The sequence below is a fragment of the Chironomus tepperi genome, unplaced genomic scaffold (assembly GCF_022539635.2).
Source record: "Chironomus tepperi strain 1889 unplaced genomic scaffold, CSIRO-AGI_Ctep_v1 contig_262, whole genome shotgun sequence".
NCBI lineage: Eukaryota > Metazoa > Arthropoda > Insecta > Diptera > Chironomidae > Chironomus > Chironomus tepperi.
The window spans coordinates 863,281-889,993 of record NW_027226384.1 but is presented as its reverse complement, the minus strand read 5'-3'; the positions used below and the strand labels follow the sequence as shown (position 1 = coordinate 889,993).

The window sequence follows — 26,713 nt, the reverse complement described above, 5'->3', positions numbered from 1 at the left end:
TGTCTGGAGTGGCAGTTCTGTTCATGAGTTAACATGTATTGTAGATCACTTCTGGAAAATTTTCAAGAATTCAACAAAAATTCATAACGGTCATTTCAAATTTGAAATTCAAATTATAAAGCTCTATAAATGTTTTGTATTTTAATAATTTGTGTGGTTTTCAGGTGTTGCTGATTATTTTTATAACCTTACGTAATAAATTAATAACAAAGTTATTAAATCTTTATAACATTACTGTAAGTTATAATATAACATAACTCAACGTTTAATTATCTGTTATGTCATTTTAGTTTATCTGAGTAAACAATAGATCAGGGCAAAGGTCAAAAATTTGTCAGTAGAGATCAAGACTTTAAAAGAGAACATTTTTGCTGCTAAAATAATTAATTCTAGTGCCAAAATTAGCTATTAGGAATATTAAATTTGTGATCAATTAGAGGATATATTTTTGTTTGTAAAATGTCACTTGAATGCTGTATTTGCACTGATTCTCTTAAAAATGAAGAATCGACTGTTTCAAGTACTCCTTGTGGACATGTTTATCATACAGAATGCATACTTCAATGGGTAGATAAGTGAGTATTAAATTTCATAATGCATGAATCACTTTTGTTTATTTACTTATTTTATAATTTTAAGATGTCAGAATCAAGCAAATTGCCCTATTTGTAGAGAAACCTTTTCACCAGTTGATGTTGTTCCATTAAAAGGAATTGCAGATGATGATATTGCAGCTATTGCAAAAGCTATTTCTGAACGAGTTAGAATTAAAAATGAAGTAACAAGTCCTCCATTGCAGACAGATCAACAAAGATTCTTTGAACTTTATGGACACTTATTACTTGATGATTTCGACAGTAGTGACGATTCTTACGAAGAAGATCCACAAGATGAAATGAATCCAATTGATGCATTGAATTTCGAAAGTCACAATGGTGGTATTACCACCAATCCTTTAAATGATTATGATCAAAACGATGTTTTAGATGATTTGGTTCATAATTTTATTATTAATGATGTTAATAATGACGTTTTGAACGTTGGAAATGCTAGTGATGAAGACAATGATCATAACAATGTAATCGATGATCCTGATGATGATGAACAGAACGAATTTATTGATGATTCTGATTATTTTGATTTAATGATTGGAATTGATCAGAACGATGCTAATGATGATGTTAATGACGTCTTAAGTGCTGGAAGTAATCATTATAGTGAGAATAATGATGATGAGGTTGCTCATGATTTTGATATTGATATCAATGATGAATATGATAACGATCCTGATGATTTTGATGGAAATGACTTTTTAGATGATGACTAATATTAATTAATGTACTGAAAATTCATATTATAGGAATTAAAATAGTGCCAAAAAATAAAATATACAGATTTTCATATCTAAATTATGATTTTTTTAACGTTCATTTGAGATTTGAATAATATTTATTGTACATAGTTGAAAACCCCTTTTAATACAAAAATTCAGTCTGTATTTGAGGTCGGATGAAAAAAACATTCATTTATTTATTAAATAGGAAGTCGTTTTAATTAAACTACATTTATCACAAGTAAAAACATGTGAAACTAGGCATTAAGAAATGAAAGATGCTGATAAATATCTTGAATCCAAAATTAGATGAAAAACAGTTTTTGAGGACTGAAATAGCAAAAGTGTGACTAACTGTACTAGACAATTGACAAATGTGATCCATTAAATGTTTTGAGTAACATTTTCTGCATTTAAACTGGATCCCTTAATCTCATTTTGTATTTTGGTCACTTTTTCAATCGTTCTTATATCTTCAAAACCAGAAATATTCGCGAGGTCAGTGACAGAACCGGCAATGTAAACATTTCTTTCTTTTAAATGCTATCCATTGACAAAAATAAATACGCACAGATTCCCAAAAAACCACAGAGAAAGAAAAAAAAGCAGAGACAGTACCAATTTGACTGCCGTTCTGAAAGCACCATTGATCGTTCTCGATGAGAAAAATAAATATAATATTGTTGAATTTGTTTCTGGTAATCTGTTCAGTATGTGAAGTTTATAGTTTAAGAAGTTATGGTAGTAAACTTCCGCAAGAAGAAATTTGTGGAAGTAAAGTGTGCTTGCAGGATGCATCTAGATTATTAAAATCTGTAACGACTAATGAGTCAGTTAAGCCATGCAATGATTTTAAGGAATTTGCACTCGGAAGTTTTATAAGGAATCAAACGCAACAGGAAAGATCAGGTATGAATATTAAGGATATCTTTGCATTTAGGACAGAAATTGACACGAATTTTGAATGAAATTGTGTCATTAAGTCTGAATTACTATTTAATCGACTTGTGTGTGGTCAATGATCATTTATTTTAAGCACTAACATTTAAAGAATGTTTACAAACCTAAATGATAATTTGACACAGTTAAACCGGTTTTACATTATTGCAAATTTCGTCTGCAGGTTTTCTTTTCGATAATCTCAAATTACATCGCGAAAGACAGAAGAAATTGCTGCAAATGCCGATCAATAAAAATGACCTCCGTGTGTTTAAAATTGCTAAGAATTTTTATCAAAAATGTGTTGATCCAGGTAAGGTTTGTGGATTTTGAGATCCACAGTGACGCAACAGTTGCTCTGTTGTGCCATTTTAACTAAATTATACCATTTACTTCAGAATACATTAACAGCCATGGTAAATCGGAAGTAGAAGATTTTTCCAAAAATAAGACATTTCCATTGATTGATGGAGCTGATTGGTGGCCAGACTTAGTCAATATTACATCAAACATCTTTGATCCATCGTGGAAGCTTGATTTTTTCTTAGCATACACAATGAGTAGATGCAGAAATCCAAGAGATCCAGAAAGTGAGATAATTTGCTTCAAATTCAATCATGACATGGATTTTATACATAAAGCTTTGATTAAGAATCGTGATCAAGCAAAAGAGGATTTTTTGAGAAGGTTAAAGGAAATTGATTTTATGATTCGAGTTGATGAAGCTCTCGTTAATGCTTCTGTTGATCATTTGATTTCATATTTGGAAAAGAAGCTAGAACTTATCCCGCCTGACAAGAAGCTCACGCCAATGGTCTTAAAAATAAGAATCATAAACAAAATTTTGATGCCAAATTCGAGTCTTGGTTTGAACTGGTTTAAAATTATTAACGATGGATATCTAGAACATTCAAAACCAATTCTTGAAGAGGAAGAAGTTATGGTAGAAAATTGGGAATTATTTGCAAAAACGCTGGAATTGCTTGAAAATACTCCAATTAGGATTTTGATGGATGTCTTTCATTTAGGATTTTTGTACGATTTTGAGCATACGTAAGTATACAGCACCAGTCATGTTATTCTTGAATAACCTTAATATCCTTAACATAATTACAGATATGTGCCATACCCCATCAATAAAGCTTACGACCAGAAGTTAAAATCCCAACAAAATCTCGAACGTCAACAGCAGTGCCTTAATTATTTAGAAACAAACTTTTCTCCTGTTTTGGTTTCTCTTTATGCTACATTGTACATGAAAATTGACAATTATAAAGATGCTGAAGGTTTCGTTCGCGAAGCAATCAATGACATCATTGCGGAGCTTAGAACTGACAAGAAGCTTGATAGAACTATATTGGACGATGTTGTAAGGAAGCTGAAGAAAGTTGTGATCCTTCCAGGTACTTGTTTACTGATCAATTGGTATCCATGGCCTCTATTGACTGCCCGAAGTCTTTATTGCTGGCAGTCAACATCAAGGTACACTGTCAATCCTAATTGTTTACTTCTATTCTTCCAGGTGGCCGCAAAGAAATCTTTGATGACTCTAAATTAGAAGAAATTTATGAAGAACTCGACTTGAAAGGCAACGAACACATTTTAGAGACTTCAGTCAAACTCAAAAAATATGCAGAAAAGCTTGATGGTGAATCTAAGCGTGGATGGTTTTATCGAGCATATAAATTGAGTAAATTCGATACTATTAAATATTTTCCTGTTAGTGACTTACTGCTGATACCAATTGATTATCTGGAATATCCATACTATGATAAAAATCGATCAAGGTATTATAATACAGCAACTTTATTTACTGAGATTGTGAGAAGCATTAATGAAGGTCTAAGAAAGCACATGAAGTCGGTAAGTAGATTAAATCCGTCTGTAATCTACAAGATTCATGATCTTTTCCTCCCAACCAGGAATACAGACTTGAATATACATTTAATTACGACAGCATTCAATTGGGATATAAAAATTATGTCAAATGGGAAAGGAACAACGGCATAAAAGAACGAAAACTACCCGGATTTACACTCAGCAATCAACAAATGTATTGGTTGACATTTGCCAACTCTTACTTTATGAAAAATGACATGAATCATCGCTCGTATCAATTCGATGCCTTAAATCTTCAGTATAAGTATTTCCACATCTGGTTCAAAGCACGTGAAGAATTCCGGGAAGCTTTTAACTGCGATGGAATGACGGATAAGGAGAATCAAGAGTTTGAGCTTCTAAAAAAGGAATACGAAAAAATCCGCAGATATTAAAACTCAAATTAGTTAATTTATTGTCAGTTCCACACGGAATCATTAAAATAAACTTAATTTTTATTGACATTAGTTCTGTTCTTCTTCTTCATATCCTCTTCTGGTGGAAGAGGATCATACACAACCATTGCCTCTTCCATTCCTTCTTCTCCCGTACTTCCACTGTCAACTGGTTCTAAACCTCCATTTTCTTCTGGCTTAAGTAGTGCAGGTCCATCACGTCCGAATCTCATGCAGTCAAAATGGAGAATCTATAGATATATTATGGAATGTTTAGATCAATTGTGGATTGAAAGTCAAAATCTTACAATCATTGGTGATGATTGAATTTGTGCCAGGACATCCATACACATGTGAAGATTGTACCCAGGTGTGAATATGTTGAAGAGTTTGACGCACATCTCCATTCCAAGCGGAATTGCTAAGGACAGGCCAAATTTCATTAAATATTGGTTCCAAAATTTATTTAAATTATGAACTTACGTCCAGTAGGAACAGGCAAGCAAAGTGGACTCGGATTCTTTCCAGAAATCATGTTGGAATAAACACTATTCTCATTCATGTTCATATCCATCATTATAGCAAATTCATAGGGATCATATGTGAAGTTCATACACACTAGTTTGATAAAATATGGAAATTAGATTCATTATTTAAATTAGATGGAATATATTATATTAAATTGCATAATGCACGTGACTATTACTTCTCTGATTGATATTAAATTGTTCCATTGACATTCCAGCACAGCATCCGCATTGATAATCAAAACAACCACCTGTAAGGGGATTAAAGGGTAAATTTTTGGAGTTATTTACAGGATATTCAAGGAATTGACTTGGATGGTCACTAGATTACTGGATTTGATTGACAATCCAGCTCCTAATAGCACTTCTGCTACCCATACTCAAACTTACACGGCTGTCCAATAAACGGAAGTCTTATATTCACAATACTTGACATATTAATACTAGAATTCTCAGAAAAAGGGATAATAGTTGTTATTGGTGGACCAAATGGCTCTTTAGTCTTCAAATCATAAAACACAATCGGACTATTGACTTCATTCTGACACTTTCCGATCAAAAAAATCACAAAAACTGCAAAAATTCTCAACATTATTATTCTTGCAGGAACCGTCTTCAACACGATGTAAACGCAACGAAGAACAAACAGTGATTAACTGTTCATTGCATTTGGTAGAATAAAATGCGAAAGAATAATTTGAATATATGCTAATTATTTATTCATATCATGATCATTTTCAGCATTACACACAATCAAATAAAAAAGTTTTTTAATGTTTTTAAAAGTAAAATTTACGAGACAAGAATGGACATTGTGAATGGTTATTGTAGATTTTATGACTGGATCTACATTGTAGGTAGTTTAGAGGATGTATAAGTAATTGTCTTTATGGGATAATATCCTGGGATTAAAGGTGTGAATTCAGTTTTTACTTGGATTAAAAAGTGTGATTTCTTTGGTTTCTGGGAGTTAAGGTGATGATCAGAGTTGAAGGCTTGGTGTCTGTGCACTTAGTGACTCATCAAATGCAGATGAGGTTTAAGTTAGCTTTGAACCTAATCAATGCTTAGCTTAAATACTAGAAATTGGTTATTGCAGTTCGATTTTGCGGATTTAAAAGGATTTCGTAAACAGCATAAATCAGTTAATTGATCAAAAATCAAGTCAGGCGTGACTTGGTGCCGGATTTGGTTTAAATCCGGAAACATGCAAGAGTCAGGTAAACTGTTGCCAGATTATGGATCAATTAACCGACTTATGCTTCATGGATTTGTAATGAATCTGTGGATTTATATCAATTTTATTGAGCTTCTAAATGTTTCTTCAAGGTCCATGCCTTAACTTTCCATCGTAAATTTAAGAATTGTTAAGAATAATCAAAGTTCTAATCTCAAAAATGATCATATATCCAAAAACCTTATAGCCATAGCAAAATTATGACTCAAAGAACGTCAAGAATGTATCATGCTTCTTTGACTCAGGAATAACCTTAACATTAAACACAGTTGGTGCCTTAAAGTTTTGAGCATGAATAAAAAATTCAGTTATTGGCTTTTCCTTCTCAACTCCAAATTTGAAGTCTTTGTGTGACAAAATCTTTTCAAAGACTTTATTTCCTTCAATTTTCTCTTTGTTGATCACGACTTTGTCATCCTTTCCGTGTTCCTTTGCGATCATGGACAATTCAAATTGATTGCAATTTTCAGAGCAGCTTATTGAGAAATTTATGTCATCTTTTGGATCTTCAGGTGAAAATTTGAAATTAATCTTTGTGTGATGCTTATTGGCTGGTGATGTCAATTTAAAAACGTAAATAGAACTATCGAGATCATAATAACAATTTCCAGTCGATGGATCTCCCTTGTATAACTTTTTCTCATCACATTTGTCACATTTATCACCAATTACGCCTTTAGAATTACAAAAGCAATTTCCAGTTGCATAATCACAAGTATCAGCACGATCATCACATTCACATTTTTTACATGGCTCTCCCCAAAAACCAGCCTGACATTCCTTTACTTTTTTCTCACAATCTTTGCCTTCACATTGTTTTGGTTCTTCCAAAAAATCTCCTTCCTCAATACTTGCAAATATTATCAAAAATAATGCGAAGAAAATTTTTATTTTCATCTTTGTTGTCGAAAATTTTCCAGTCAACTGACTCGTCAGTCTGAGTAGTTACGACTCTTTATATTCTATATATGCTTGATAAAATAAATGAGATGATATAATGTAGATATTATCATTATTTAAGTGAATTAAATTGCGAGATTTTATTTAAATTGAGAATATATTTTGCAAAGTGAAATTATTCATTTGAATTTATGCAAATGTAGAGAGACGTGAGCTATTCTAAATGTAGTTTTGATGTTATGTGAGAAATTGTACTATCTATGTTGATGATGGTTGTGCGGGAGTAGAGGAGAATGAAGAAAGTAGCGACATCTAGTTGGGAATTTATGAAACTCAATTTGAAATGAGTAGAATTGCTATTGAATTGACGTTAATGAAAGGCACACGGTATAGAAAATAAGAGAAATATTGTCCTCAAGCCGGTGTGACTCTGATTTGGAGTCGAATTTGAAATCTCGGTTTTAAAATTTATTTTTCACTATTAAAACACTGTTTGCAATTTATAACTTATAATTTCTTTAAGAATAGCTTATCAGACCTTTGTTTTGCAATTATGGTAAGGTTTAAATGAAATTAAGAGCTTCAAAATTGATTTAATTATTCACAATGATGTTTATTCTTCGAAATTCAAAACCAAAATAAACTTTTGGACGATAAGGGCACTCAACTACGAATAATAAATAATATTCAAATCTCAAACGACCGTTATAATATTTGCTGTCAGTTGCAGAATAACTAAATGAATCAAAATGAACTGTTTGAATCCTAAAAGGTAGATAAAGAATCAAAGTCCCTAATATGTTTATTAAACTCCAACGACACATATGTTTTCGCAAAGTATACTGTCGATTAGTCGCTATTGTGGCAATATTTCATTATGTGCCGATCTGGTAAAGTATTGCCTTTTATTGCTTCCTCTAATTATATATCTTTAAAACCATCTATAACATACAATATTCCACAGGATGTATAACTTTTTTTTTTTTTTCTACTTCATCCATATAATTGATGATCATTCATATGACATTAACTTATGGTTTATGGAAATATCATTTTAATCTCCATATTTAATACATTTCCACATTTGAGTCATAGTGCACATCGTTTTGACGTATTTTGATGTGATTAAATAATCAAACACATTTACTTATTATTGATTGTATTTTAATTATTTCAAACAGCTTAATTTAATGTCATATTTATGACAGAATTAGCATTCAATTTAAAGATTGATCAGTCACACAAACTCAATTTCCGAGAAAGAAATGAGAAGAAGATTTTACATTTTTTTTCCTTATTTTCAGCGATAAAAACAAAATCTTTTATAATTTATTTCCATGAATTTTCTGCTCAATGAAACTGTAATGTTCTGAATCAGATACTTTTATTGTCGACTTCTGCTTGTTTGTTTGTGATTTTTCATATTTTTAATTGAAAAATTTCAAGTGCTTTGAAATATTCGGGAAATTTATGAATGAATAACTTTTCATTCATGCTTTACTTTTGGGAATTTTCCTAATTGTGAATCTCATTCATTCGAATCAGATGTGAAGATTAAATTAAATTGGCCGTTGTTGAGTCTTTGCGTCTGACTATGCATGATGTAGGTGGATCAAAATATTGCTATTGGGTTTTTAGAAATTCCGGATCAACACACATTGTTTCTGCTGATATTCATCTATATTCCTCGAAAGAAGAGATGACGAATTTCATGACTCTCGATGCCTTTAATTTAGGTTGTAACCTTGAAACTTTCTTAGATAACTTTTTTTTTTCTCCACAAAATTGTGATAAAACTATTTCCAGTTGATTTGCCGTAAAGGTCAGACACTATCGTAATTTTTAATAAATCGCAATTTTTTGATTTTTTTATGACATACTAATCATGAATTTTAATTTACTTTCTGAAAGGTTGCCGCTTATTATTGAAGTATTGAACTAAAGACTGACCCGAATATTGCTAATCCGCCAATTGGCTAATTGATCAAAAATTTCGCATACATTCTGATGATGTGCAATTCTGATTATCGATTTGAAACCGAAGTCAGAGTCAGAGTCACGACCAGGTGCCGGATTTAAATCGAATCGAATACCAAGTCAGTCGGCTACGTCAGCCTGGTGTCGGATTTAAATCGAGCCAATCACCAAGTAAGAGTCTCGTCAGTCTGATGATTAAATGACTTGTGCTATTCGGAATAACAATCAGCAATTTGGCATTTAGCAGATATTTTGGGATTGTACAACAGAATATCGATCGCAGTGCCGATTTTTCTATTAGCAAACCCTACATGATATTCTATTCTAAGCAATTAGGGTGCAGAACGAACTATGAAGTACAATCGAAACCTGCAGGTCTGCATATCTAAAATGTAGGCCTGGGAATCAAAGTCGAACCCTAGAAAGTGCTAGACTATACTTACTTCTGAAGATGAAATCAACTTCCGTAAGAAATTTACAATCTCAATTATAGTTACGCACCGTTTGATCACAGCGTAAACTACGATCTCAAGGATAATAGAATTCAATTAGAAGTGAGAGAACAGTGAACATCTAGTTGAAAAGCATCATGAATATCACGAATGGTTCTATGAATTGTCGCAAATAATATTTAATTCAACTTTTTACTTACTTAAGTATTCATTTACTTATCTCGCTGGTTGTAAAGTTCAATTGTGATCCATGACCCTCCCTAGATGTTCCCTAAAGCTGGGACTTTCGCTGGTATGCATCTTCCAATCACCGATGCCAAATTCCATTCGATCGGTCTATGGCTACTCTCTATCGATAGCTTCTCTCAAGAGAAAGAACTCTTTCCATGCTTGCTCCATGACTTCTTGGATTATTCAACTATTCGTTACAAGAAAGTTTAAAATTTTAAGAATTAAAGTAGGGAAATCCCCGTTAAGCCTACGTTTTCACCCAGAATCCAACACACACTTACCGATGATCTCTATGAATTCATCGAAATCGACACCTTCAAAATTGAATATCATAGAAAAAAGTTAAATTAGTTGACAGTCAGATCTTCTTCCTACATAGATTTTTATAGCATCTTGTCTCAATTTAAAAATAACACCTGTAAAGATGACACATAAATACAGTTCGACATGAAAAATTGACACATTTGTAAAAGATCATCAATATATGAAATAAGGATCAATAAATTCAGGTGCAATTGAATGCATAACACGATTGTTTCGATTAATTGATGTTCTATGGGAAGTAAAAATTATTATTTTTTGATCCATTCCGTAATTTGATATTTCTTCATTTAAATTTATTTATTATAATCTGAATTAGCAGCCTTGCTAATCATCTAAACGCAATTATGCATTCAACAATTGCAGTGAATTTTTTGTTGGCAATAAACTAACAATTCTAATGGCCATTTAGATGATGTTATGAGAATATCAAAAAAAAAAAAATGTTTTATTTATACTAAATAAATTCAATTCAAGTCTTTATAAATCTATTTACCTTCTCATACTGCACATCGTCAATGATTCGCTATTTCCTTAATAACTGTCTATTTAAATTAAAATAGTATTTTTTGAAAAAGTGAAAAAAAGATTCTTAAAACAACAAAAGCAAGTGAAATAAACACATAAATAAACATTAGACATGACTTTCCCTTTTTTCGCATTTTCACTGCCATATGTCTCGTTTGTATGAGACGAGAATCGCGTAAAAATTTTCGCAGTTTTTTCACACTTGATGGAAATAAGTTTGGGGAATATTGAGTATAATTTGAAGGGATTTGAGCGCATTTGAGGGCTAATATGTGTAATGCAGTGGATCTAAACACTTTTCAACAGGTGACACACTTGATCTTAATTTGGCTAAAATTAGAGTAAGACATCCAAAATTTTGCATGTTGTGTATGTCGCCAAGCACTTTAGGACACAGAAATGTATCGCGAAGCAGTTTGAGTAACACTGGTGTGTTAAGTGTCATATGAGTCATGAATAGTTACCTTATTCATGCCAATCTCATGGGTAATAACTTATTCTTTTATAAGATAACGGGAAAATCCGATAATTTGACACTCCTGGCTTCAAAAGCGTTACGTAATAAGTGAACGGCTCCTATACGAAAAATCACATCAATTTGCTTAATGGCATAAAGACGATTAACACAAGCATATGGCCATCATATTACAGGCGTAGTCGATATTCAGTGCCAAGCTGGCAGGATACCGAAACCATGCCGAGTTACTAAAAACAATCTGTGAAGTTAGTATGATCTAAGTTTTATCATTCAGTTGAGTTGTTGAAAGCAGAAGTATCCAGAAATTTCAGTCAAACACCTTCTTCCTCACAAAAGTCTCTTGTTAGAGAGTTTGGAATAGTCTGATGTCAACAAATTTTAAAATTTCCAATCTCTAATTTTAGCATGTATTTGCGCTTCTTAAACTATCCTCCACAACACATCAGTGTCACTAAGAGTTTCAATTCTCGAATGAGCATCTTGACCTAATGTCGTAGTTAATAACTAGACCTTGTCGACCGTTATTAATTAGACATTACGTCTATTAGTCTATTCGGGATTGTATCACTTTAGGAAACTGTAAATAATCCTGACAGAAATCTCAACTGCGGTACATACCGACAAAATTAAAGAACATACTCCATAATTCACAATAATTAGCTCAAACGAAGAGACACCAGCACGAAGGGATGTGTGTGAATGATCGACGCAAACATATGAATGGAAAATCCCACAACTGTATATTTTTGTAATACATTAATAAAAAAGTTCTAAAAATATCAAGAAGAACAAAATAAAAAATAAGAAAGTGATTTTTTATCTGCACTCATTGCGTTAATTTCCGTCAATATGATGTGTACAATAAATTGTATCTATTTTATATTCCTCGTGTTGGGATGTTTGCCTTGATCATTTAATGAAGATGATGATGATGATGCTGCATGTGAATCAATTTGACGACGACTCTAATTTGCTTCTTTAGAATTATAATATAATCATCTTGGAATATAATTAAAAGTATTTAATAATAATAATAAAAACTGTCACTCTTACTTCACTTATTAGTGAAAAGAGAATGAAGTTTAGAATTAAATCTCTGCTTAATAAATGTCGCGTTAGGAATCGCGTAAGCATGTAAAGATTTAAATACAGTTCTATATGTTGCTGCAATGTGATTTTTTTACTCTTTTTATAAACACCGAATTGTTGCGTTGTTAAACGAGATTTATTTGCGCTTCCTTTTTATTCCTTTTGTGTTTTGTTGACAATGCTGATGATTTTGTTAATTGTTTTTCTAGAATTATTTTATTGTGAAAATTATTCTCTTTTCTAGGAATTTAGAACTGCCGAGTGAATATTAATTGAATATTTGTGTAATAAGTAAGCAGGGGGATTGTCTAGAGTGCAATAATCTGGATAGAGATGCTGGGGAATTTATTGACTTTTCTGGAATACACATGGCATTGAAAATATGCAAAGCAGGACATCAGACTAGTGAGAGTAAAATTCTTTCCTGACGTCAGAATCACGGTGGTTTGTGACCAGATTTTACTCCATTACTACGGCATGTGCTCTGCGAATTCTTTGCTTCTTCGTTGGCTATTGATATTTACATAAATAGACAAATTACCGTGCTGTATTGATTGAGGAATTAGGGAAGCCACAACAGGCATAGAACATGCTTACATGGTATACATATACAACTACGGGACCTAAAAGCGGTCTCTTGGCACGTTATGTCTCCGAAGCTCAAGCCAAATGTCAAGTACACACTTTCTAATGATATTCCCTGTTGCTGTTAAACGTTATCAAACGAGATATGCCCGGATATGAACTTGACAGGATAGATTAAAAGCCTACTCAAACTACATGCTTGAAGGGTGACAGCTCCGCAATGAGGATAGGAACACTTACGTACTTACTTCACTGGCCATACAGATCAATTGTGATCCATGGCTATGATCAAATGTCGCTTATTGCTGGCTCTATCGCTGGCTTTCGTTTACCAATCACCAATACCATCAGGACAGGGATGGTTAGGTTTTAAACTAACAATCTTCAAATCCATCTTGTACATAGAAAGCAACAGAATGCAATCAGGCTAAATTTATTCTTAGAATTGCCTATCAACAATGAATCAACTGGAAAGCAGTAGGTGTAGCAATTGCAACACAGAAATGATGTAATTTCCCTATGACAACTATTTGCCGTATAGTCGAATAACATCTGACAGCTCAGTGACATGAGCATCCGACTGGGAATAGAAGCACGTGAGTTTGAGTATCATTTATCCTGTTATCTGTTGTTTGGAATTATTCCTGTCGTATGATTTGTTAGATATGTATCTGAGCATGATCATTATACTGTGGAAACTCACTTTTCTGAGCAATTGCAAGTGAATTGCTCAACAATTTCAAGTGAGTTTCTGAGCAACAAAGTAATTGTTCATGACTGTACTCAATGCAATAAGCATAGAATCTGTATCCTAGGAAGTAATTGCCTAGAAAAATATTCTAAATTTCTCTAAAACCCTACGAACTTGACTTGACACGTGAATATGAATTTTGATCAAAGTATGCGTCTTACAATTATTTGTAATGTTGTGTGTTCCTTAAAGTGTTCAATAAAATCACGATTAACAGTTTTAACTAAAATTCACTAAAAACATTTGAGAATTTTAAGGCAATTAGCAGTAATTAGTAACTGATCCGAATTGATTTTATTCAGCGGAAGTTTATTGACAAATTAACTTGAAAATTCATGTTTGCTTAGATCATGGAAGGAAAAGTCAGCTGATTCAAGTCATCAAAGAAAAATTCAACAGGTTCAATGTAAATCCAGGCAAAAGTTAATCAGCTTTTAGAAATTAATTCAGTCAATCAAAAGTAAATCTACCTCGATTAAAATGTTATTCACTCAAATTAATTCCTTAATTTGATATTCAATCACATCATCATCATGCACAAACTGCGCCAGACAATTTAATTACGCGTTAATTAGGTACGATAGTTTTACAATCAATTTCAATACAAAGGGTTCGATGATATGTTAAAATAAACTTTTTATTTATATAATTATTCTACCGAGTTCAATATCCATTTTTACATTGCAAATCTATCAAGTTACAGTTTGCGTTCTATTCAATATCATATTGACATTCCATTCTAATTGTTTTGACAGTTTTTCAATGTCACAAAGTTTTCATCCATTTCTAGTAAGTTATGTTGACTATTGACGCACAAAAACTAAATAATTTCACATAAATCACATTGCTAGATTAAAATTCCTTTGAAAGTAATTATTGAAAGCTTTTAATTTCATCATATGAAGAGATAATTCATTATTGAGAAGAAGTCGTGAGCTTTTGAGCAACAGCAACAGTGGTAACAGCCGATGATACAGCACGAAAAATTGAAATTTTTAATTTTTTTAATGATCTTTGTACAAATGTTTTATTTCGTTGTTCGTAGCAACACACATACAAACAAAGGGTCGAGTATGATTTTTTGTGTATGGTGAAGAACTTCAAGAGCTCGAGTGAAAATTGAATGTAGGGGAAATTTAGTATGAGGATAATGGGATGTTTTGGAAGGGTTTGGAGGATGTTCCTGTGTGGCATAAATTGTAAATTATTATTTTTTGAAATTTTAAGCTGGAATTTTTGGAATAAAAATTTGACTTGATGAAGACTTTAAATACCTAGGAGTAGGATAGTAACTGGGGTTCGTTCCAAACTTTTCGCCTGCAGTAAAACCTGCAAAATTCGACGAACTGTTATCAGTTATAACCGAAAGGACTTCGGGACTACAGGGTTGTGCATCTAAAATGCATGGAATTCAAACTTGCGCAACTAAAACGTAGGCTAGTGTTAAGAGCTAATAACAAAGGTGTATAAAACAGGTGTCTTTGAAGTTAAACCTCCTGCCCCTAATGTTGGCAAAGTTCTGCAATTTACTTGGGTTTTGATGAGGCCAAAATTCCAAAGATCCTCCTACATTTTTGGGTTTCAAACAGAAAAATTCAAAATTCAAACATTTCTGGCTATGTTTTGGACTGAAACAGCACTCCATGGACGTATTGATGACAAAGCTCCCGAGTAGAATACTTGACGCGATATTTAGCTAATAACTAGACTTAATGTTCAGAAAATTAATGACAAATTTTAAAGAACGTTCTAGGCAAATTTCATTGGTCGATCATAAGTCTAGATATTAACTAGATATTGCAAGTTGCCCACTCGGTTCATGACCGCTTCATGCCGCTCAGGTCTCGTCATAAAAATTCAGGAACCTTTAAAAAGAACCAGTAGATGTACCAAAAATTCTAAAATAATGTTAGAAAAAATTCAAAAATTATTAAGATCCAGTTCATGACTCATAATCAAACCAGTTGCAAAATTGTCCACAAACAATACCCACGATGATATGTAAAAGTCGAAATCGCTCTGCTCATCACAACAATTTTTAACTCGAGCATTCACACAACGAAAATGATAAAAACAAAAATAAAAAAAAAAACTCCACACAGCTACACAAGTATAACATTTTCGTGTCTATATAAATTCTCAACTCGATGCACAGTCGCATTTCAGTTGCTTTCGTACGTTCAAACAAGTAATAACGGCAATTCGTTTTTGAGCTTTTAGCATTCTTTTAGTTTATTTGTTATCGTTGATTTGTTTAACATACAAAAAACTTAGTGCAAAAAAATTTTCTTTGCTAATTGATCCTAGTGAGTGGATATTAAGGAAGAAAAAATAAATATTTTTTACCAAGAAATACACAAAAAAAAATATTATTTTGCTATCTTATCAAAAAAAAAATAAAAATTAATCAGTATTGAAGAAGTAACAAGCATAAATGATAAAAAACGTGAATTTTTTCGTCTAAGAAAAATCGAATAAATTTAAGTCAAAGTAAAGGAAAAAAATCAATTTTCGAGGAAATCAAACAAACACGGGCACTGCCATTGACAACACATAATATACAGCAACAACAACAAAAACTTGATATTAAAGGACTTTTTCCCAACTTAATGTGATAATTGTTTACTCTAAGTAAATTTCAATTATCATATGCTGTAATTACGTGCTAATCAGTCTAAGACGGATTTCTTTAACTTCTTACACAAAAAGACAAAGACGTAGCAAATTCACATTTTATTTTTTTTCAACAAGTCACCATAAAAATAGGACATAAATTATCGTAAGTATAGAATTTATAAAAAAAAATTGCATGCGGAATTTAAAATTCAACTTCATAGCTATTAAATATTCTGATTGAAGATTCTAAATCACATGAATAAAAAAAATTTAATTCTTTTCATTTTAATTCAAAAATTGTTACTTGAATAATTGTGAGGCAGTGAGCGATTCTTAATCAACAAGGACATTGAAGTGTTTTTGATTTTTGTGGAGTCATTTAAAGTCAAGTGTTGAAAATTTTGAAGTGGTGGGAATAGTTTGATATAGATTGTGCTTTTGATGTTAATAATCGCTAGTGATACAAATAAGAAGGCTTCACCAAATCTCTTTTGATATCACCAAATAGAAACCGAATTCGTGAAACTTAAAATCACCGTAGCGGAGCCTTCTTAATTTGGGTTGTTCGGGATTTTTCAAATAAATTGATGGAATTTTATTAGATTTGTTTAAAAATTTCATGAAAATTGTGAAAAAAATTATAAGGAAATCTCTAAAAATTCAGGAAATTCCTTCGCAATCAAGGCAAAAAACTAGAAAATTCTTGACACATTCTAACAGATTTTTATTGAGGGAAGTTCAAAATCGCCTCAGATTTTGCAAAGTCGATTCGACGCCAAACAAAATTAAATTAGACTTCGAGCTCTGGACAGAAAGAATCAATTTGGTCTCAAGAAAATTTTACGGATTTGTGACTTAAAAATTTGTAAATTCTTGTAAAAATCTCGAATAATCTGAATGTTTTCAATTTTTGAGATGCTTCTGACTCTTGTATAATTTATACAGGACATCTTACCATACATTCGGGTTCGAGTCTCAGTAAGGATCAATCCGATTCTAAATTAGGACGTTTTCGAGTCCCAAATAAAGATCCAATCTTCAGATCTTTTGCTTTTTGCTTTTTACTTCGTTGCAGATCAATTGTGATCCATAACCTATTCACTTAGATGTCATTTATGACAAGCTCTAGCCATGTCAATTCCCAAAATTTCGTGGTATTACAAATATCAATCATCAGCATTTCTCAATTCTGTCTCTGATTGTTCACAATTTCAATATTCAGCACTAAATTTTAATACAATCTATATTTCAATCGACGAATCTTTAACTAATTAAAAACTTCTCTCAAAAATTCCATGGATGTGTGCCTTATGTGATGATAAAAATGACACATACCTCACTAAAATCTTGAAAAATTAACTCTTTTTGTGTATTTGAATTCCTTCGTGATCTTTTCATTTATTTTGATCATCGAACAAAAATTCAATAAATCCAGCAAAAAATTAATTATTAAAATATTAACAAATTCAATATTCTTCCAATGGGGTCCCGTACCCGCGTAAAAACCTCTTCATTAATTTAGTATAAATAACTCATGTAAAAGTAAAGAAGAAAAAAAAACATTCCGAGACAACAACAACAACAAACATCTTTTGCAACACACGAAGAGAGCTTCTGCAGAAAATCATATGATTCATCTTTGAATTCTCAATTTTTTTACATTCTCCCGCTCAATTTCTTGACTTTATCATTGCTCATAGCGTTAATCATTTCCAAAATAAACATTTTTCTGTCTGATTACGTAAAATAAAGTTTATAGGAATGATTCTTGTGATAACTGCACACAAATACTTAAAAATAAATCGTCACACATATGTTGTGGAAGTTTCATCATCGCAAAAATACCTGTTGCATGTAAACTTCATAAATCTTATCAAATTTTCTTATCTTATCTTTGAGTTTTGTACGATAATAATTGTGCGTACAATTCCTCTATTTTGCTCATAAGACATTTAATATTGCTCAGTCCATAGAAGAGAAACAAAAGCAAAAGGCGGAAAAAGAATTGTGTCAAGTGAATCTGAAAGTAAAGTTTTCATAAATTTGTCTTAATTTTTTATAATTTAATTTATAAAAGAGTTTAAGAATCGAGAGAAATAAATCGACATAAGCGGACGAGAAAAAGATACAAAAATTCCAATTTATTGATACAGCAAATTGCTAAGTGAGTGACTCATGATTAGTTTTATGGTATTCAATGGGATGCACGAGGCGTATACTTCATTTTAAAGTGAAAAAACTATCAAATTCGAAGAATTTTGGTTTCAAAATGCATTGAGCTGTTCAGGATCCATAAAAACATAAAAAATTTGTATTTTTTACTACGAATTTTAAATTAAAAATGTAGACGGTAGAGGTCAAATGACGAAGAGCTTGTTGTTCCTAGTGATTTGTTTTCAAACGAACGATTTCGCGGTAATCAGAATTTGAACAAATGTAGTAATTTAGTGGATTTTAGGAACATACAGGAAATTGTAAACAATTTGGACAATTTTGATGATTTTTCTGGATAGAATTGAAGAGAAACCGAGCGACACAAATGTAGAAGGCTTCGCAAGACCTTCTTTATTAGCATCTAATAGAATAAGTCTAGTTTTGGCAGTCATCTTGACGAAAACTGTCTTAAAAGCTTCATTGCGACGACTTCTTCATTTGATTTGCTCGAGTAATGAAATATTTGGAAATTTTCAATCAGTTCTAATGCTTTTGAGTGTGAAACTAAAGAAAATCAATGTCTACATCCAATAATATTGCTGAAAACTCATAAACTCAATTTTATAGACCAAAATAAGAAGAAAATTCCAGCAATAAATCTCAAAATCTAAAATCTAGTTCAATATTTACATTTCTAATCTCTAAAATTTTGTAACTCAAAATTTAATCGACACTGACCAGCTTTCCATTAAAAAAATCAAAATACTTTTTATCAACAAAAATTACAAAATAGAATATTCAAATAGCTGCAATCATGGAACCATTAAAAATCAAATAGAGGAGAAAATTGTATAACATGATAAAAAAAATTGGCAAACCATAAAAATGTGTTGGTTTTTCATAGCCTTGATAAAAAAAAGTGATTTTTGAAAAACCTGCGGTAGACTTTTCTGATTGTGTGCAATACTTTTGTCGAAATGCCGAAAATAATAATATTGAATTTGATTATAACTAGATAAAAATAAAATTTGTGTTAAATTTCTCTAACGTCAATCGCGAGTGTTGAATATTTTAGTGTGTGACTTACTATATATCAACTTAAAATTCAATAAATTTAATATTTTACGATATTTCAAATTGATGATTTTTGAGAATTTTTTAATTATGTTGACGTCATTTGAAGTTGTCAAGGTCAGTTTATCTCTAACACAGTGGTAGGCAACCTGCGTCGATCTGTGGGCAATCTGGGCAACATGGGCAACCAACCTTAGTCAACCTAAGCAGCCTGGTAGATTGAGCAACTTGGTCAACCTGAGCAACTTGAGCAACCTGGGTTACCAGGGCAATCTAAGCAACCTGAGCAACCTAGGCAACCTAAGCAATCTGGGCAACTTGAGCAACCAGGCAACCTAGCAATCTGGGCAGCAACCCTAGGAAAATTGGGTAACCTAGGCAATTTGAGCCATAGCCAACTTGCAACCTAGGCAACCTGACAAACCAAGGCAACCTGGGCAACTGGGCAACCTAGGCAACTTGAGCAACCTGAGCATACTTGTTTGCCGCCAAAGGTTTTTGGAGGTGCCAAATTTCGTGTGCTGCTTCAGTCGAGGCTTATTACTAACATGTGCCACAAAAAATTAAAGCTTGTCCTCCACTGCTCTAACATAAACCAAATAATTCATATTCTAAGGGGAGCTAATTAAAGTTATAATTACATATCCACAATAGAACGAACTTAATTAAGAAAGAATTTGTAACTCCAACACCTACGCTTTGGGAAAAATCTACCTCAACTTACACCTGTGTGTCGTATATGATTCACAAATAACCCAACCCAACATAAATTCTCATGACACTCACCTAATAATTATGTCGATTACATTGTGGTGTTTTTCCCAACAAAATTCAATGATAAGACATTGATGACTCTTTCATATTTGGGTCAATGTGAGGTAAATCACTATAAATCAAGTGCATTTATGTTGTAAACACGAACAGTCCCGACATCATCGAAAAAAAAAATAGACGATAAAAATCTCAGCTGATAAAAAATAATTCATTAACAGTAAAGAACAGGCAGAGGAACTATGAAAAAAAAGCTAGTCTATAAATAAACATTATGGAAAACATTCATAAAGTGTTATATACTCTGCAATCATCATTATCGCTTTTATACCGACACTGCTTTTGTTCTCTACTGAGCACCTTTCTTCCGGTCATTTATTTTATATCGTCCAAAAACATTTATGAATAATATTTATTTCTGTTGTTCAAATTGTTACTATTGTATAGTTATTATAGTCGTATGAAGATTGATTTCTTGGAAAGTATTTTTGGGTGGTCTGGGTTTGTGGAGTTTGTACAGCAAAATCCATCAGTTTCCTTATTTTTGACTGCTAGGCCCTAATAGGCAATGAACGTAATCACCTTTTTAAATGACCTTACTCAATGAATATGCTCAATAAAAATAATTGAGAATGCTCAATTTTGTGTGCATATTCATGAGCATATTCCTTATCTGTTCGAAAGGGTATTCAATCCAGGGATCAATATATGATTGAGTGACAATCAGCAATTGAGGAATCAATGATTAAGGAATCAATTATTGAGAATACTAATGAGCAATCCCGGGACCAATCTTGTGATTCAGTACATTTTATTCTTAGGATTGAAAGCCTTATTGGATTCATCCTAAACCCTAAAATCAAGAAACGAAGTTCAAATCCGAATAGCCCAAGTCAGTTAATCGATCAAAAGTCTCCCCACAGGTCAATACGACTCTGACTTGATACCGCAATCGTTTTTAATCCGGATTAATATCATAGTCACGTTGTCTGAATTTTGGATAGATATTAGAGAATTTTGGATAATTCAATTAAATACAGTCACGTCATCCTGGGGCTAGGTTTTTGGTATTTTCTTCTTCACATCCTTTCCGGGTGTGAAGTGACGAAGAAACCTTATGAGCAGATCAAAGACATTTTTGAATTGGATTGATGTTAATTAGTCAATATATCTGAGAGCTAGACTTTATTCGAAGATTTGAGAATCATCAGATTTCGATCGGACAATAGATTTCAATACGAATTTAAGATCTATTTCAACGATTAATCTATATTGATAACTCTTATTTTCCCTTTATCTCCTTAATTTAAATATCACGTTTTTTAAAGTTCGATATTAAACTTTCCACTGCTTAGGAAAATTCCCACAAAATTAACTTCTCATGTCGAAAAATAATAACAAATTCTGATCTATATCTTCTCAAGCATCCATGTTATTTTGCAATTACATTTAAATGAAATTAGAATAGGTCACAAACTGGAGTCGTCTTTCATTCTACACAATTTTTTGTTAATTAATTGTGACGTAAAGACTGAAAAATTGTTAATGAAAAAGAATACAGACTTGCATCACATTATGCACGATGATGATGATGATGATGATGACCGGAAGATCTTGAAAAAAACAATGAATTATATTCAGAAGCTGATGATTATGATGTTTACTGTTTGTAATGTTCTATCAAGTCATGGAACAGTAGCTCATCTTTTTTTTCATATAGCTGCACGATTTGAGCAATTTAATAAGATTATTGCCGATAATTATCGCTTTGAGAACAAATTTGTTTTCCTTATTATTTTAGTTACATTGTAATTACATGCTGGGAAATTTCGCAAAAAAATTAAAAAGGCTTCGATTAATAAAAAGTTAAAGATTTCATCAAATTGGAATGCTCATAAACAAATCAGAATGATTATTTATTCAAATGCACCTGCCTCAGTTCAATAAAACGTGCTCAATACACATTTTTTGTTACATCCAACTGAGAATGTGCAGCTTTTTACATGAGAATAATCATTCACCGAATACACAATGCCCACAAAAATATTATTTGAATGATTTCTTTGTTCACTGATAGTCCAATTGTCAATAAATTCATGACGACATTTATGCGCTATTTTAGGTAGCTGAAATGTTTACTGAATGTTTTGATTTTGTCTCAGGGGTTGGTCATAAGTTACTTATATTGACGTCTGTTAAAGCTCTTAATCATTTGATCATGTAATTCTTGCCCAGGGTAACGTAAATCTTGCCCCAGGTTAACGTAACTCTTACCCTAGGCCAACGCATCAGGACAACTTAACTCTTGCACCAGGGTAACGTAACTCTTGCCCAAGACCAACGTAACTCTTGCCCCAGGCCAACTTAATTCTTAGCCTTGGTCAATTAAGCCTAGGTCAACTTGCCCTATGCTAACGTATCTCTTGCTCTAAGCTAATCCAAATCTTGCCCCAGACCAGATTCGATGAAATGAAACAACCTCGCGCCAGAGTCAAGAAAATGCCACTCAATGGCTGCCAATTGCCAATTACCAATACCAAATGCTTCTTTGTTAGCTCTATCAACAGCCTCAGTCCAAGAGTCCCTTAACCACTGTCTTAAATGCCCCACTAACTCAAATTCCCATCCATAGACATCATATCTAAATTACCCCCATTCCCAACTCACTATTTTGACATTAAATGTGATGATAAAATTTTACGGTAATGTTTTAAAAATTATCGCTGTGTCGAGAATTTGTAATTGATATTGAGCACTGCTCTGTGTTAAAAAGACCGATAAAAATGAAATTTTTTCAATTGTTTCCCGCATCGAGTGAATTTGTTAAGAAATTTAAATGCCCACCAAGGTCGGTAGACTAAACAAAATTAGGAAAGAACAAAGTGACATTCAAGAATTGACAATTATTGCGGAAATTTAAGTTTGCCCAATGTCATTTTTGTGTGAAATTATAAAGCAGTGATTAAAAATTGTTTTTTGTTTAATTTATGGAGTAATTATTGAGGTTTTGATGGATAAGTGTTGGGAATTTTAGAGCATGTTGATGGTTGAGGTGGTTTTTGTTGATTTTTGTGGATTTTAGGAATTTGGACATTAAGCATTGATCTTTAAACTGAATGAATTGATCCACTGTGCATCGTAGGACGCAGGGTAGGGTGTCTATACAGCGGTTGACAGGTTTCTATTCCTGGTTAAAATGGCTACTTCTGCTAGTTTCTTGTGTTGTTGCTTTTCTCATTCCTTCTACAGCTTCCAATTTGAAAACTACAGGATGTAATACCATGAAGTCAAGTCGACGTCAGATGACTAGATAAACTATCAATAGCCCTAAAACGCATATAAAGGCGCAGTTATGGATCTTAAGGTCTGAACAGCTAATGTGGGTCACTATATCGATACTCCATCAGATGACCCTCTTAGAGCCTTAACTAGACATCAACCCTCACATATTTGTCACTATAATTTCCTCCTTTTCAACTGCATCCGCGTTTCATCCTCGAAAATGCAATCTAAATTTCCGCAAAGAAAACAAAACCTTAATCGACATTAAATTCTAAAAATGCTCATAGCTACACGTCCTTCAAACGAAAGAATTAATCATAAACCGTTACGGCTATGTATATTTGCAACATTAATGATTAAGTAAAACAAGCACTGCAACACAATTTATTCACTTTTACGCATGGCTCACTCATTTCAAGTTCGATATGCCTTTTTGATATCAATTTTTTATGGCTGATTCTTATATAATTTCATTTCACTTTCTTAATTTTCAGACAATTATAGATGTAAAAATGGACAAATTATATACAAAATCTAGTTTCATTGTACTGATATTGACTGCGCTCATAGTTTTTATCCAATCAGCACCAGCACCATCAATCAATCATGCTGAGGTGAGTTAATAAATATTTCATTATTTATATAGTCTCTGAAAAAATTCTGTTGTTGCCCGAGAGATTCCCATTTTTAGCAACAAAAAAAAAACAGCAACAAATAATTATTCATTGCACTTACTTTCCGCATTTTGCTTGTATATAAATGGAAGATGTATGTATGTATGGTGATGCTTTGTAACATCAAAGGTCAATCGCCAATTGATCTTCTCATACTGTTGAAAACGGAAGCACGCAATAGTTTGAACTTGCTTTTGCTAATCAACAGCTGCTTTAGAATGCGTTAATAAATAAAGATATTTTTCTCTATGCGGCACATCAAACTGACTGTGTTACTCAATAGTGAACATTCAAGCGCGCGAAAATATCTCAAAAATGCATGTAAAATTACTGATTGGAATGACACGTAGTGCATTGATAATTGAGAAGTTTTGTAATTTACTCTCTCAATTTAATTAAATTTTGTTTGAAGGTTTAAGTGACTGTATGTATTTAGAATTTATCAGATCGGAAGATGATGACTGAGAATCTTGTTAATTTAGTGATGTTTGATCAAGATTGTGTAAACTGTTATTAGCAGTCAATGAACATACTTGATTTTTGGCTAGACCAAATCAAGTTGCTCATTACTGGGCAACATATACCAGGCCGTACAGATCAATTGTGATCCATGGCCTCCCTCAGATGTCGCCTAAAGCTGGTTCTATCGCCGGCTTCCGCCTGCCAATTGCCAATACCAAATGCAATGCTGTCTCTATCGACAGCTTTCTTCCAGGAGTTACCTTGATGATAAGCTTTAACCAAAACCACCCACGTCATGTGGTTCATGGCATTTCCAACAATTTTGGCAGCGCTCTAGACTGGGTTAGACCTTTTGGATTTGCTTGATCCACTAGCTTGATTGACATTCCTTGACTTCAATATTCTGACAGATTCTGATACATCAGACACTCAGTAGCCATACCTTACCCAACAGTTCTAAACAAATTGCTTTAAATGCTCAACATCACACTACCTAAATGGATATTAATTACAGAATTCTCAATTAATTACAGTAGTACTCTCTAAAGTATCTTATCACATGCTTCAAAATATAGGCTTGGTTCCATAGACAACTCATACAATTATTCTCAGTATTTCTAACGCCTTTAAACGTCATTATCAGTCCAATTAATTGGAAACAAAAGTGACGAGTTTTCTAAAATAAAGAGACTTAAATTGCTTTGTTTGCAGTAACTAACTCATCATTATACTTATCATAATATCAAGTAGATGCAAATATTCGATATAAATTTTTGTCACAACAACATTTTTTATAATCCTATTTAATGAGCACTGCTCGTTCAGGAATTTAAAGTTGCGAGTTTCAATTAAATTAGCTCGTTAAGTTGAATCTCAGACTAACAAGCACTTCCGAGCATCCATAATTACCTTCAGAAGTCAACAAAAAGTCTTTAGTAATGCATCACCATATAAATTTAGATTTTATGTCTATAAATTTTCCTATGCTTAGCATGTGTGATGTGAGTTGTGATGTAGATGAGTGTACCGAGTGACAGAAGAGAAGAAGGCTGTCGAAATGGAGATTTTGAGGGTCTGTCAACTGCTAAGGCTCTGCCAAATGAAAACCGGCTATTTTTGGAAGTCATATGGAGGCTCCCAGGCAGCAGAGTTGCAAAACAGGCACCGTTGACAGGCAAAAACCATACAAATTATCAAGAATTTGTCACAGGTGCCTGTTATGCAACTCTGCCGGGCAGAGCCTTCTTCATTTGTGTCGCTCGGTCATCAAACTGCACAAATGACTTAGAACACTCACTTACTTACTTGCTTACTTACTTCGCTGGTTCCGATACCAAGTGCAATACTATCTCTTTCGACAGCTTCCTTCCAAGAGTTCTTTGGACGTCCACGGACGCTTTTACCGTGCAGAAAGTCAGCTAGAACACACACAAAACTGTCAAACAAGACCAAATTGTCATTAAATTTCAATATTATTACAGCATAATTAATATAAATTTCTATAACATCCGATTGATGCTTATTCATGTTAAATTGGGCGATAAAAATCCATAGTTCAGTAAAAATAGCAATAAAGCCACCTCTCATCGCTCCATATTTGCTTTAGCCAATTTACAATATTTAATGTTTTCTGAGAAAGTCGTTTACGTTTCTGAGAAAACGGAATGTCTCATACGGTGAGTAACCGTGTTGGATGCAGACCGTAAATGAGAGACATGATAACTTAATTTAAAGAGAGTTTATCTGTTTGGAGAACCGAAACTTGTGTAATCGCGACTGTTTACACAGAAAACAAGACTTGCTGAATATTTTGTGCGCGACGCACATGAGTAGTCACGATGTTTGCCGGCTTTTATTTTGACAACTCATCGACCAATTCATTTTAAATTATTATTTAAAATATGTCAAGCACTTGACCAATAAGGAGATGAGGAAGTTAAGCATCAATAAATATATTTTTATTATAGTGCAAAAAAAATTCAGCACAAAGTTCTGACATCGGAATTGAATAATTTCATGCTCGAAGATTTTTATCATTTTGCTTGTCATTAAAATTCTC

General features: G+C 32.7%; 4 protein-coding genes across 11 annotated transcripts in view; 3 read left to right on the top strand and 1 right to left on the bottom strand.

Annotated features, from left to right (window-relative positions):
* Positions 1 to 310: 310 nt before the first annotated feature.
* Positions 311 to 1,368, top strand: LOC139091916 (coiled-coil domain-containing protein 1-like). Its single transcript, XM_070642165.1, has 2 exons — positions 311 to 575; positions 640 to 1,368. Exons 1-2 carry the CDS (start codon positions 460 to 462, stop codon positions 1,325 to 1,327), a joined length of 804 nt encoding a protein of 267 aa, XP_070498266.1. The 5' UTR covers positions 311 to 459; the 3' UTR covers positions 1,328 to 1,368.
* Positions 1,369 to 1,741: 373 nt separating this feature from the next.
* On the top strand, positions 1,742 to 4,573 carry LOC139091897 (endothelin-converting enzyme homolog). Its single transcript, XM_070642145.1, has 6 exons — positions 1,742 to 2,242; positions 2,457 to 2,585; positions 2,671 to 3,325; positions 3,389 to 3,675; positions 3,795 to 4,135; positions 4,195 to 4,573. Exons 1-6 carry the CDS (start codon positions 1,993 to 1,995, stop codon positions 4,543 to 4,545), a joined length of 2,013 nt encoding a protein of 670 aa, XP_070498246.1. The 5' UTR covers positions 1,742 to 1,992; the 3' UTR covers positions 4,546 to 4,573.
* A 10-nt stretch (positions 4,574 to 4,583) lies between these two features.
* On the bottom strand, positions 4,584 to 5,659 carry LOC139091898 (uncharacterized). The gene is made up of 5 exons (XM_070642146.1): positions 5,463 to 5,659; positions 5,252 to 5,323; positions 5,029 to 5,163; positions 4,854 to 4,966; positions 4,584 to 4,796 (listed from the first exon to the last, which is right to left on the bottom strand). Exons 1-5 carry the CDS (start codon positions 5,506 to 5,508, stop codon positions 4,599 to 4,601), a joined length of 564 nt encoding a protein of 187 aa, XP_070498247.1. The 5' UTR covers positions 5,509 to 5,659; the 3' UTR covers positions 4,584 to 4,598.
* Positions 5,660 to 15,901: 10,242 nt separating this feature from the next.
* Mmp1 (Matrix metalloproteinase 1) overlaps positions 15,902 to 26,713 on the top strand; it is a 39,496-nt gene continuing 28,684 nt past the window's right edge. For 5 of the 8 annotated variants that reach the window (XR_011544549.1, XR_011544548.1, XR_011544551.1 and 2 more), the window contains exons 1-2: positions 15,903 to 16,400; positions 24,013 to 24,132. Coding sequence is in view for 4 of the 8 variants with exons in the window: in XM_070642075.1 (XP_070498176.1) it covers positions 24,031 to 24,132 (102 nt within the window). In the remaining 4 variants the exon portion in view is untranslated. Of the gene's footprint in view, positions 16,401 to 18,187; positions 18,402 to 24,012; positions 24,133 to 26,713 lie in introns of those variants that run through there. The other 3 variants (XR_011544550.1, XM_070642073.1, XM_070642074.1) reach the window with 3 other exon arrangements.

What these genes read in the sequence shown, in the direction of transcription:
- LOC139091916 (XM_070642165.1), top strand. Translation starts at nt 460, where the DNA reads ATGTCACTTGAATGCTGTATTTGCACTGATTCTCTTAAAAATGAAGAA. An exon ending in ATACTTCAATGGGTAGATAA is followed by an intron (nt 576 to 639) that starts GTGAGTATTAAA and finishes TATAATTTTAAG; the next exon opens with ATGTCAGAATCAAGCAAATT.
- LOC139091897 (XM_070642145.1), top strand. Translation starts at nt 1,993, where the DNA reads ATGAGAAAAATAAATATAATATTGTTGAATTTGTTTCTGGTAATCTGT. An exon ending in AACGCAACAGGAAAGATCAG is followed by an intron (nt 2,243 to 2,456) that starts GTATGAATATTA and finishes TTTCGTCTGCAG; the next exon opens with GTTTTCTTTTCGATAATCTC. An exon ending in TTGTACGATTTTGAGCATAC is followed by an intron (nt 3,326 to 3,388) that starts GTAAGTATACAG and finishes ACATAATTACAG; the next exon opens with ATATGTGCCATACCCCATCA.
- LOC139091898 (XM_070642146.1), bottom strand. Translation starts at nt 5,508, where the DNA reads ATGTCAAGTATTGTGAATATAAGACTTCCGTTTATTGGACAGCCGT. An exon ending in ATTTAATATCAATCAGAGAA is followed by an intron (nt 5,164 to 5,251) that starts GTAATAGTCACG and finishes TTATCAAACTAG; the next exon opens with TGTGTATGAACTTCACATAT. An exon ending in CTTGCCTGTTCCTACTGGAC is followed by an intron (nt 4,967 to 5,028) that starts GTAAGTTCATAA and finishes GCCTGTCCTTAG; the next exon opens with CAATTCCGCTTGGAATGGAG.